Source organism: Silurus meridionalis, chromosome 18, assembly GCF_014805685.1.
Source record: "Silurus meridionalis isolate SWU-2019-XX chromosome 18, ASM1480568v1, whole genome shotgun sequence".
Classification (NCBI taxonomy): domain Eukaryota; kingdom Metazoa; phylum Chordata; class Actinopteri; order Siluriformes; family Siluridae; genus Silurus; species Silurus meridionalis.
The window spans coordinates 10,053,177-10,066,975 of record NC_060901.1 but is presented as its reverse complement, the minus strand read 5'-3'; the positions used below and the strand labels follow the sequence as shown (position 1 = coordinate 10,066,975).

Genomic DNA, 13,799 nt, shown 5'->3' with positions numbered 1-13,799 from the left:
GATAGTCCTTGTGAATCCGAACTCCAGCTGAACTTAAGGGAGCTTATTTTGCCTAATGCACCTTTAAGAAACAAAATCAAATCACCCACATTCAGCACTAATCTCATCTAATTGCTGATGAATGACTGCGTAATGAAAGTATAGCTCCTCGGTGTTGTGATGTGACGGTAGCTCACCTGAGAGGTCGACTCTCTCTGCTGTCGTAGATGTAGAAGAAAACCTCCAGCTCCTCGCCCAGGTTCAAGCTCATCAGACTCTTCATCTGCACAAACAGGTGATGTGTGCTGGCTGGGACGGGCGTGTCCTTTTTACGGTGACGATGTTCCATCTGAGATTGTTTGCACAGGCACAGACAAACATACATAAAATATTATTTTTTACCAACAGCTTATCCGTTTCAATTCAATACCGTTTGTGTAGCTTTTTTAACCGATATTGCCTCATAGCAGTAAAATCTAAATCATCATCATCATCATCTTCTTTCAGCTGCTCTTATTAGGGGTCACCACAGCGGATCATCCGTCTCCACACCCCCCTGTGCTCTACAGCTGCCTCTTTCAACCCAACTACCTGCATGTCTTCCTTCACTACATCCATAAACCTCCTCTTCTCCTTCTTCCTGGTGGTTCCATCCTCAGCATTCTCCTACCGATATACCCCATGTCCCTCCTCTGCACATGTCCAAACCATCAAATTCGGGAAAGTCAGGAACCTCTCTCACTTTGTCCCCAAAACGTCCTGATAATCTCAACATCTTCAACTCTGCTACCTCCAGCGCCACCTTCTGTATTTAAGTCAAAGCAGCCAAATCTGAATATAGATTGGGAAGTTGAGCTCTACCTGGACAGCCAGAGGCAACAGAATGAAAATCTCCCTGAGGTGACATGGAGAATCAATGAAAGGAATCCGACTCAAAAGAAAATCATTACAGTACACAGTATAAACAAAACTGAGCAGGATAACGCTGTGGTAGCTGAAAGTTTCCTTTCAACTCGAGTCTTTTTAAAACAACATACCCCAAATGACTGATGCCACAAGGCTTTATAAAAAGTAGCGCTACACACACGCCACAGCCACATCCTGAATTCCCACTATGTGTGTACAGAAACAGTAATAGTTAGCTTTGAGGGATTCGGCCAAGAACATTGCCCCCTACTTTTCCAGATGGCCTGGGAGAAAGATGCCAACAAGCAGCTCTGCTTCCTTTTCCCTCAACTACTATACAGCTGAGAGACACAGAGTCAGATAGAAAGAATGAGAAGAGGCCAGGAAGAGAATACTGCAGATATCCAGGGATGAGGTGATATAAATAAAGGCGATGTAATGGAGGAACGGTTATGCAACATCTAAAATGAACTGGATTATGTGATGAAGTGGGTGGAATTTCATCATAGATTTCACCTCCTTCTTTACAGAACTGAGAACTGTACCTAGTCCTTAAAACTTCTCATTTGCTCTGTTATTCGTTGTCTAAAAGGCAGCAGGGCTTTTGCCTTATTCTCCTAACCTCAATGACTACATTCGGTGACCAGTGAGGAGGTGGGAAGCTTTTCAGTGCCAAGATCACTTCCAAAAAGCATGTGAGAAGAAAAGAAAAACAGGACCTGAAACTAGGTTGACATATTCCATGATGTCAAACATCTTTTCCATGTAGTGTCTTTCTTCCTCTATTACCCTCCCACTTGCGTGCAAACACACCCACATACTCTTACTCTAGTGATTCCTCAATGCCTAATAGAAATGTGTGGGTAGAGTGTGGGACCTGCTTTAGACCTGTACCATCTATCACGCGTTGCTGAACGTGTGTCATTGTTAATGAGTCAGTGAGCACAAATATTTAAGTTGCACTTCACCGGAGGACTCAAACCCACACTACACCAACAGATGCACACATTCACACACAGCAATGCCAATGAATCAGCAAGGGCAAGGGCAGTGGCGAGGCAGGGGGTTACACCCTAGGTGACCACCTAGTTTGCCTATGCCTGGAAACGGTGTTGTCTTCATGACATCATGACATCATGGCCTTATTCCAGTCAGACATTCTTACATTACCATTCCCTAACAATAATTAATAAAAGGAAGCCGTCTCAGGACAGTCCTGAAGGATTTTTGAAGCGATTATTTTCATAACTTAAGATGCGCTTGTATTGGTGGTGGATGCAGAAGTACCAAAGAAATGTATTCTGTCTTAGCAGTGGACTGTTTTTAGCTCGGTGCTTCTGTTCTCGCAAGCATAGTAACATGCGCCGTGACATCATCTCTTTACAGATTTCACAGCTATAAATATAATCACACATTTCTTCACTCTGAGAAGTCATTCGAAAGAATAGCATTAAAAAAAGTCCTATTTTGGTGTCCATAAGCTGAACAAAAGTTTCAAAAAGGTGCAGCAGAAAAGCGGCAGGAAGTAACAAGTTCAACATCTGTGTGGGATCGATGGGTATTAAGTTCTCACTCCTTATCAGTAACAATGACACTAGTTAATCAGAAGCATCTGTTAGATCATGTATGTAAAGCCTACTGCAGTTAATAATCTTAAGAAAATATCAATGATTGTATCAATGGGGGAGAGAACAATCTTCTTAACATGGCATTTTTACAGTTAAATGTTTTAAGTGTCATCAATACAAATTGAAATGCTGCTACAGATGGGAAATTATGTTCAGAGAAGTCAGGGAGGTTTCTACTGACTACCAGAAGTCTGAACCACTCCTATTACAATGTGTATAGTCATTAATAACTGGGAGTTTACTAGGGTTGGTCCCTGTAGGCCATGACTAGATAAAACATTCCTATAAATTGCATTAGGCTAGTGATAAAGAGTCTCTAGGTCGCATGTTTCATACGAGCTGCAATCAGGAAGAGCAGCATGTGCCCCACAATTGAATTACATAACACAGAAGACTCCCCGCTGTCATTCATGCAATTATGCAGTACTCGATTCGTCTCTGTAATGGAGATGTATTCTTCATTTTCAGCTTCTTGTGTTAAGAGATTAAGAGGATAGTTTATGTCCGGATACCGAGTGATAAAACCCTGAGGCAGTAAAAGATGCGGTTGCCGTGGCAATGCGATTTCCTGAGAAGGAACGTACCAGTCTGTACAGCTCAGTGACGCTGATATCATCAGGATCCACCATGCTAAACTCTTTCCTGGGAACCAGATCCAGACCCAGCTGCCTATAAACACAAACACACAAACAACTTGAGTCTCATTAGGACCACACATCACAACTATTGAGACAGAGTTAGAGCTGCCAGAACAAATGTCATTATTATAAACAGTGATTTTTTTGTTTGTTTTTTTGTTTTTGTTTTTGGTGTTTGACAGAAAAGGACTCACAATAAATTATGTTTAAACTTAACATAATAAGAACAAAAATCACTGAAGTTCAAGGTCAAAATTATTTTAATGAATTGTTTGCTTAGGAAATGTGTGACAGTTTTTACTTTCCATTGTACATGTGATAAAAACACACAGTTTACAACAGGCCACTCCACGAATTCAATTGCATTCCATGAGCACCCATATTTTTTTTAAAACCAAAAGTGTGCACTCGTATGGGTAAAACATGTCAAAACCCACTTCCTAATTCGGAGCAGGTATGGTAGACTTGGCAACATCACCAGCAGAAATGTCCGACTTTTGCCTTAAAATTTCAAAGCTTATCAGTTTAAGGTTAAAAGAAAGACAGCTGGCGATTATTACCACAAGCACCTCTAATGTGAACATACAAATCAATATGACCTAGCTAGCTAGCCGCCATGCTATCAGTGAATCTAGTTCCACTAGCAGAGCAAAAATAAACTGATTATTTGCCCATACTGGGTCTGAAATGTCATTTACTTGATATTGATTTCTTGTTTATAGAACACTTGTACAAAAGCGATATCACAGTGATAAATCAGTATGACTGCAGTTTTGCTTGTGCGCTCCTGCTAGAGAAAGTAATTAAGAAAGATCAAGAGCAGAGTGAGACTCACTCATTTCCCCAGTCCAGACGGGCAGTGATGTGTTGTTTGACATCCTTCATACGGTCGTGGGTCAGGTGACCAACCAAAACCTGCCGCCGCAGATCCAAGATCTCATTCATCACATGCCATAATCTGTGGAACAGATCTCCCTCGTTCTTCTGTGGAGTAGAGAGATACTGTAACTGAGTGACAACAGTGAAAGGTGAAGAAATCTGAACAAACCCTCAGTCATTTCCTCTTGGCTCAGGTGGTAATATAACAGGGTTTATAAATAAATTAAGAATGCGCCATAAAGCTTGCCGGCGCTGGCAGCAGTTTACAGAGAGATGTTTTTAAAATAGACATTTCTCTTAGGGTGTGTTAAACTAGAGCACACAATTTACCACATAAAGCTGCTTCCATATAATGCCCCATTCCCGTAAAGTGGACGTCATCTCTGTAATGACCGTGTCTTCTGTGGGCACCACGGTCTCAAACTGCCTGCAGGTCAAAATGAAAACAGCACTCAGATACACAACATCACACAATGCCTGCTAGATTTCTTGTTTTTGCTTTAGGAGACATCTGAACTTCAGTATAAGGAAATAAAAATCAGTTGGAAATTAGACATCTCATGATTTACATTTACTGAAAGTAGAATTAATCCTATTTAAGGGGAATAATTAGTTAATATTGTCTATGATTTAAATATTTAAATACCGGTTTGCATAAACAGACTTGAACGGTACCATCCAGTTTACTTACCCCTTGTTCTTTATCTGAGCATTTTTCAAATGAATGTAACTGCATGGGAAAATCCCCTGCAAAAGGTAAGAGACATGTGAGTAATGGTAATGAGGATGCTTGAATGCTTAACGAAAGGCTATAAACTAATAGTGTCTCGACAGATACATGTATACGGAAACACATATATTTATCCGTCGACAAATAGTTCAGACAAAGGCAGGCAGTATAAAAACCAAGTGTCTATCCGATTACCTTGGCGTTTGGGTTCTTGAGCACGAAGCCTCTGTACCAGCCTACAGAGACAAAACAGTCACATTTACATTTATGGGTATTTAGTAAACTCTGAACTGAGCAGCTGAGGGTTGCACAATGTCAATGGAACAACCTTTTTTTTTTAATGGCAGTGCTTTTATAGGACCACTGTTTATATTTCACTATAATTATAATACCCTTCAAATTTTTTGAATCTCACTGGTCAGAAGTAGATTTTCTTTTTCTGACAATAGTAATGGCTGTAATAATAATAATAATAATAATAATAATAATAATAATAATAATAACAATAATAACATGCTTATATTAATGAGCTTATTCTAATACATTATTCTAATAGTAAGAACTCCTTCAGAAAGACATGATAAGCAAGACACCACCAAACTAATAAAATGTGCAACTGTTGACACAATAAAGCATTTTATACAAAGAGATTTATGTAACACTTATGCAAGAAGCCTCCAGTGTCAACCCTTAAAGGTGGACCCGTGTTTACAGTTACTATAAAGCAGAGATAAGAAGTGATGAAGTACTAATACTTCGTTACTGTACTTAAGTAGATTGATTTTTTATTTTTACTCCACTATTCATTTTTCTGACTTTTTACTTTCACTCATGACTTTAATCTATTTGGTGACATGATCAATATTTTTTCTTCTTTATTGCGCACCATTTTCAGCCTATTAAACTATTTCTTGTCATTGCACAGTTTTTTCAATCTACCACTGGAGTATAATTTCCTGGCTCTTACACACCACAGGCGTTGACTAGTTTACAAAGCGAACAATGAGAAGGCAACAAGAAGTATGGGGTTACTGTGGATGAGACAGAGGGAGTCAGTGATGTAAACATGACTGAAAACAGAAACATTTCTGATCAACTGATAATTATCATCTTTTCCTCTGATGTGTTTTATATGGTGGATGTTCAGCCTGGATACATTCATCAGGTAACAACATTTGAAATTCTTTTATATTAATATATTACACTTACCAGCTTGAGACTAAAACAGGTATTAGTAATGGTTACTTTTTTTTTTTTTTTTTTTAGCATGTGATGTTACAGGAAACCAACCAGCATATGCCAGGGATTATTTTGCGAACAGTAGCACAATCTCCAATGTGTAAAATTACTATTTATATAGTTGGGATTTCACACACAATGCATATTTGTGTGTATTCTGGCTTGACTGATATTGTCCTTTTAATAAATAAAGTTACTGTTGATGGTTGTGCCAAATACCATGACACTTCCTGACTGAAGTCTTCTTGGCCCACAGAGAGAGAAGTGATGAACAAAATGCAACAAAATTCAACACTCAGCATATCAGACACACATTCATCATTGTCAGCTGTCTCACTGTCACTAGCTTGACACTAGCTGGTCTCAGAAGCCTGAATTTCTTTGTTGTAAATACAACGCATGTAATTTGTGTAAATCTGAGTGAGGTACAGATTAACAAAAAAATTAAAGAACACGAGATATAGCCTTTTTTTTTTTCCTCTCTGCCCATGTTTGCACAGTAATACAATAAAAGTTCCAAAGTTTAGAGGAAGTTAAATGCATACTATGTTAAATACATAGTTAAAGAATTACAGGAAGATACATTTTTCTGACAGTGTTGATTTTGCAGTCAAACAAAAAATATATTAAAATCCTATATTTCATTATTTATTTTAACAACTGTACACATTTTGTCCCAAAAAGTAATAAATGATGACAGAGTGATGAATCTACTAATCTCCTAATTGTTACTCATTTCAAACACAAATCTAGTGTGAGACACTTCCTTTCCTTGTAATTGTGGTTATACAGTCCAACCAACAGTCACCTTTCTATCATTCGAAAACAGGAAGTCAGACGTGTGCACCCGAGCAGGGAGGAGTACGCCTTCAAAGAGTGGAAACAGGAAACAAGGACGAACAGCGGAGGCAAGATGAGGTCAAAAAGTAGCAAACCTGAGTAGTGAAACCAACCTGAGTGTCTAAGAACTATACTGTGTGATTATTATTACTGTAGTCTATTATAGATTACACATTAAGGCATTTTGTACAGTGGAACAAATTCTATAAGTTTTTAAGCATGTACCGTAATTTCCGCACCCTTATATAAGCACTGAATTTTACAAATATTTTAATTTTTAACATAAGTATATTATTAGTACTATATACCTGTGTATGTGATTTTTTAACATTTCATTCCTTATTTAATCCACATTTCCTGTTATGATAACCTTCACTCATCAGGGAAGATGTTCTGCTAGATTTTGGAGTGAGGTTGTAGAGATTTGGATGCCCTTGTTGGCTCATTCAGCCAACAAGGGCATTAGTAAAGTCAGGAATTGATGATACAGTAAGTAAAATGTTACTCCACTAAAAGTGCTTCCTTTAAACTTTTACTTGAGTAAAAGTACAAAAGTATTTGCCTTCAAATGTACTTATGTATCCAAGTTCTATGATTTATCATGGCTATAATGTCTTATAGCCATAATAGTAAAGTAAAGTACAGATATGCAAATAAAAACTACTCAAGTACAGTAACGAATTAAATTTACTTCGTTACTGTCCACCACTGGTACACAAAGTGTTCAACAAGGTTGAAGTCAGAGCTCCACAGTACACCACTCAATATCTTTCACTCCAAACCCATATCTCAATGGAGATGGCTTTTTACACAGTGGCATTGTCATGCTGGAACAGGTTTGGGTCTCCTAGCTGAAGTGAAGATGAAAATGTAAAGCTATCCCTCCCAAAGGCATTCTATACAATTGTGTGCCTCCAACTTTGTGTAAGAGTTTGGGGAAGAATCACATATGGATGGAAAGGCCAGGTGTCTTAATACATTTGTCCATATAAAATCTATATTATAGGGGGGAAATATTGCAAGGTGTTTTGAACGCATGTCATGTTGACTGATGCCACGGAGTGATTGTTGGAAAGTGTTTTGTTATCAGCGTTACAGCTCTCCAACATGTCTGACTATCAGGAAAATCCTGATACCACTGTGGATTAATCTATGCTATCTTGTAAATGTAAATATTTTGAAGAAAAGCCCATGCTGGGCAATGAGGCAGTTTAAAAACATGGGGTAAAACCAGTCAAAATATCTGTCACACTCCTGCGCCGTGTGATCAGAGAACAGTCGGGGGATGAGCCGACCATGAAGCTATTGTTAAGTATGAAATGAAAAGGAAGGCACTGTGTGTTTTGGAGGGACTGAAATAAAAAAAAATAATGCAATTTGCAAAATGCAAAAAAAAAAAAAAAAAACTTATTTTGGGTACCCGAGTAGTGGGAAACATATATTCAAAAAAACAAAACATATTTCCATTCAGGAAAGCAAGTAGTTTCAGAACTAGATTGTGGTTTCACAATGTGTAGGGTTTTCCCATGCCTCCACACATTCAGTATGTGCAAAAAAATGAAAATGCTTGGTAAGGCCTTGTATAGTATCATGTCAGCTTAAACACTGCTCCCTCGATGTACCAGCGGATACGACGGCGCTCTCACGGGTCTAAAGCATCGTCATACCTTCACATTTCTCCAGGATCTGCACCGTGTCACCGATCTCCAGGGGCAAGCCGTGCTGTACCGTCCCCCGAAAACTGGCCAGCACTGCAATGCACAAACAGACACAGACAGCGAGGGTAAACAAACAGCTCATAAATCAGTCCACTCACCTCTGTAGAAAAGTAGGTTCCTGTAAACTCAATAACCCAGCTGCAGTACTGTACAGCAAGCTTTGTGTGTTACTGGGCTCGTGTGGGTGTCGGCGAGCCTGCAGCACTCTCCCTGCAATTAAATAGGCCAGACAGCCTACAGTGAAGAGCGGAGAGCGGTGTGAACAGGAGAGCTCTAACCCCAGAGTCATACAGAGCTCCTGTTTTCATCTTTTTACACTGAGCAATACACACTACAAGCATCTGGATACGTACAAAGGGTTTATATTATTAGAAATATGCTACAGTATAACACGATTTAACCGTATGATGGTTTTTCAGACCTGCAGCATGCTAAATGATTGAGCCGAGGCGTGATATTCAGAGCTCACTTCCTTCCTGCTATTCCGCATCCCAGCTGTTGTCTGGATGCTAAGTAGGCTGGCTGGCAAGCATCCAACCATGAGGACACTTGAACAGTAGTCTCGCAACAGGGATTCTTTTTTTTTTCCCAGGAGACGTTAGATGCAGGCATGCAGGGAAAGTACAAAGTCGAGCAAGACCTCTGGATCAGATGAGTATCAAACCACAAAAACAGAACAGCACAAACCATCAGCTTACGAGCTCGCTGGTGTGACGGTCACACATGCTCACGAACTCCGTTTCCATGTGACTTACTGTGAACAAACAGTGTGTCACAACATACACACAAAAACACACAACCACACAGTGATGATGTAACAAGTTAAACAGGAAGACTGACCCTGACCCACGAGAGAGAGAGAGAGAGAGAGAGAGAGAGAGAGAGAGAGAGAGAGAGGTGTGTGTGGGAGAGAAAGGGGAGAGAGAGGGGGAGAGACAGAGAGAGAAAGACAGACAGATAGAGAAAGAGAGAGTGGGTGAATTTATGCTATGCATGTGTTTTAAAAATTTCTGTGTAACCTATTGAGATAACTACCTGAAAGAAGATCATGCTTTAGAAGTTGTTGATTTCATGGGTTCTTTAATACTTTCTTCCTTATTCAATTATTCAATTATTAATGTATGATAATTATAAATTATTAGTAATAAATGTAAAGAAAATAAATATATAGTTCTGTGGGGTTTCATCAGGTTTAATGTCAGATTTAAATTTAAGACCCTTTTGAGACCCTTAAGCCCGAAATTTAAGACCTATACCACAACATCGAAAACACACACAAATACGTTGTTAGCAACTGTCCTTAACCGAGCCCTAAATTAATTTAAGCCAAGTATCGCTAAACTTGCACTTCCCCATAGCTGAAATAAAAATCCATTTTCCAAGAGAGATTCATGCCACCAGAAATCTGATTGGCTGTTGCATGTTGGTCTCATTTGTAGTCTTAATACAGCGAATAATTTTGGGACTACACCACCACAGAAACTAACAAACAAAGAAAATAAATATTCTGTGCTGCAGGAGCATTTCAATGAGCATTAGAGTTGGAGTTACATGGAAAACGGAAAAGCAAGAACGGTTTAAAATTCTTTAAGACCCTGAACAGCGAATTTATGGCTTTTTAAGGCTCAGCAGAAACCCTGTTCCGACTCAATACGCATTTCAAAAAACAAACAATACAAATAAAACAGGCAGTCAACAATAAAGAATACAGAGGGTACGATAGAAAAAAGACACATTATACAGTATATATAGTATATATATATATATATATATATATATATATATATATATATATATATATATATATATATATATATATATATATATATATATATATGACGGCAAGAGAAAAAGAGGAAGAGAGAAGAGAGGGGTGAGGGGCGGAAAATGCCATATATATATATAGAGAGAGAGAGAGAGAGAGAGAGAGAGAGAGAGAGAGAGAGAGAGCGCCTATATGAGCTTTAAAGCAGGAAAGATGTGCTTGAGCAAAAAAACATCAGGTTTTGTTTTACATCGTCTTTCTTTTATGTCCTACTTCATTACTGTAACAGAAGCACAAAACTCTAAACCACTTGGCATAAACAGGTGCCAAAGTCAAAGACGTGAAATTAAACTCTACATGGCAAAACTGTTAAAGTTTCCCTTCACTGCCCATCCTCCCTGAAGACTCGTCCAAAAAGAGGATTGTTTAGTGCTTCAGTGCTTCTTTGTACCCTCCAGGTCCGTTCTTGACAGGGTCAGGCCTCATCAGGAATAAGTAACTTCGTAATAAGCAGATCTTTAGATACAGTGCATTGCAAAAGTATTTATACCCCTTTACTATTTCCACATTTTGTCACATTATAACCACAAACATTTTATTGGGATTTTATTTGAGAGACCAACACAAAGTATCACATAATTGTGAAGTGAAAGGAAAATGATACATGGTGGTAAAGATTTTTTACAAATAAAAATCTGAAAAGTGTGGTGTGCATATGTATTCATCCCCCCGAGACAAACACCTTTCGCTGCAAATACAGCTGCAAGTCTTTTTGTGTATCTCTCTACCTGCTTTGCACTTTTAAAGACTGTAATTTTTGCCCAATCTTCTTTGCAAACCAGCTCCAGTTGAATCAGATTGGATGGAGAACGTATGCGAACAGCAATTTTCAAATCTTGCAATAGGATTTAGGTCTGAACTTTGACTGGGCCTTTCTAGCACATAAATATGCTTTGATTTTTAAACCACTCTACTGTAGCTCTGGCTGTATGTTTAGGGTGGTTGTCCTGCTAAAAGGTGAACCTCTCCCCCAGTCTCAAGTCTCTTGCAGTCTCTAATATCTATCTTTCCATCAACTCTGACCAGCTTCCCTGTCCCTGCTGAAGAAAGCATCCCCACAGCATGATGCTTCCTCCACCATGTTTCACGGTATGAATGGTGTGTTAAGGCTGATGTGCAGTGTATGCCACACATAGCGTTTTGCATGTAGAACAAAAAGTTTAATTTTGGTCTCATCTGAACACAGCTCCTTCTTCCACGTTTGCTGTGTCCCCTACATGGCGTGTGGCAAACTGCAAACTGCAAACTAAACTTCTATTTTTAGATGATGGATTAAACAGTGCTCTGTGAGATGTTCAAAGCTTGGGATACGTTTTATAACCTAACCCTGCTTGAAACTTCTCCACAACTTTATTCCTGACCTGTCTGGTGCGTTCTTTAGTCTTCATGATGCAGTTTGCTCACTAATGTTCTCTAAAACACCTTTAAAGCCTTCACAGAACAGCTGTAATTATACTGGGAATAAAGTACACACAGTTAGACTCTAATTACTAATTAGGCGACTTCTGGAGGCAGTTGATTTGCAAAAAATCTTTAACACCATGTATCTGTTTCTTCCATTTCACAATTATGCAATACTTTGTGTTGGTCTCATATAAAAACCCAATAAAATACATTTAAGTTTCTGGTTTTAACGTGACAAAATGTGGAAATATTGAAGGGGTATGAATACTTTTGCAATGCACTGTAAGTGAAAGATCTCATGTGCTCACCCACTCTTTGTGTTTGGATGGAAACTAAAGTTAACACACACAGCAACATAAAAAAAAAAAAAAACTGAGCCACTTGTTATATACATACACTCATTTAGTGCCTTTCTACTGAAAAACCCAGAGTCATATTTAGCATCTGCATCTTCGATTTCAGTTCTACATCTTTAGAGTAGCACTATACAAACACTTTTCAACAAAATTTCCCATGATTTCAGGGTTGTTTCGAATCGTTTCATTTAAACCACGCATGCATATTGGCACGAAGGCTGAATGGTTTTCTCTCTGTTAAGTGCGAGAAGATGAATTTTTAGGGGAAACATTAAAGTTACAACAAAGACTCGGACAGTAGTGCTCAAGCTGGATCGAAAGAAAGCTCCGAATCGCACACCGCTTACGCCTGGTTTAGGAAACCCTCTACACGTGGAAAGAAAGTCTATACATACAGTAAATCTGAGGCGTGAATGCTGATGTGTGATTTCTATGGTAAATACTTAGTACACAAAAAAAATCCTCTCAACAGAGTTGTAGGCTGATTTATCTCAAGTTTGTAATCTAGCGTACCAGTGTAGATTTATTCATTGCTAAAGATTTAAAGCACTTTTGTACGTCGCTCTGAACAAGTGCGTATGCTAAGTGCCATCATTTTATATGTAAATGTACATAACTTAAATCTGAACATGGCCCAAAACAATCAGATTTTACCCTGAAGCCATAACTGTATTAAGAAAGTTCTAACGTGATCAAAAACAGGTTTATGTATGTACTAATTTAGCAGGAAATACACTACAGACAAAAGTATTGGGACACAACCGTTTGTGTTTACATTTTGTGTTTATTTAAAAGTACACTTGTGTACAGTTCTCTTTTGCACACTGTACACTACTACTACTACTAGCACCAGGGTTCTGGAGAAATATTGTCTCGTTTCACTGTGTACTGCGTCCGCTATTTATGGTTGATAAGACAATTAAAGCTTCTTGACTTCACAAGACCTCAGCATTATTGAACACCTTGAATGACCTGGAATGCTGACTGCCCCCCAGGCTTCCTCACCTCACCTACATCAGAACCCGACTCCACAACTACGCTCCAAAATCTAACCTAAGATGTAATGGGATATTGAAAAAGCACATACAAATATTACAGTCAGGTGTCCATAAACCTTAGTCAGTATAGTGTTATTGTCTGTTGAAATCGCAGCTTTATCGATTAGAAAGCAACAATGAATTGAATAGAACAATTAAGCTAAATATTTGCAGTTCAAATTAAATATTGCACATTTTGAGACATCTAAAGGGTCGTTTGAGTTCACCTAAATGTATTTTTTTTTCCCAAAAATTGTCTTCAGCCTCGAACTCTAAAAAGGGATTAGGAAAAGAAATACTGCCATCATATAAACGTGGATTATTCTAAACTCAGAGATGACTTACAGAATAAACAATGATCTGTGACCAAGCAAAGAAAAAATACATGAGGGATTAAGGTGGCAAGAGCAGAGCCACGGGGAGGGAAGAGTGTGTTGAAACTCTATAAGGTATTAGGTCTTTCCATCAACAGAGAAGCAGAATGAAGCATGAAAGTTGGCCAGGTTTAGCTGTAAAGCCGAAGCAGTGGTTGGTCTAAGCTCTGTACAGCATGCTACAGTGAGCAGAGTGATGAGATTTAGCTGCTCAGTCCCCAAGACAGGCCGCATGTGTAACGCTCC

General features: G+C 38.7%; 1 protein-coding gene across 1 annotated transcript in view; it reads right to left on the bottom strand.

Moving 5' to 3' along the window:
* dock4b (dedicator of cytokinesis 4b) overlaps positions 1-13,799 on the bottom strand; it is a 92,511-nt gene that overhangs the window by 56,508 nt on the left and 22,204 nt on the right. Inside the window, 7 exon segments of the mRNA XM_046872831.1 lie at positions 177-328; positions 3,098-3,182; positions 3,987-4,135; positions 4,361-4,457; positions 4,722-4,777; positions 4,956-4,996; positions 8,507-8,590. Of these exon segments, the coding sequence (XP_046728787.1) occupies positions 177-328; positions 3,098-3,182; positions 3,987-4,135; positions 4,361-4,457; positions 4,722-4,777; positions 4,956-4,996; positions 8,507-8,590 (664 nt within the window).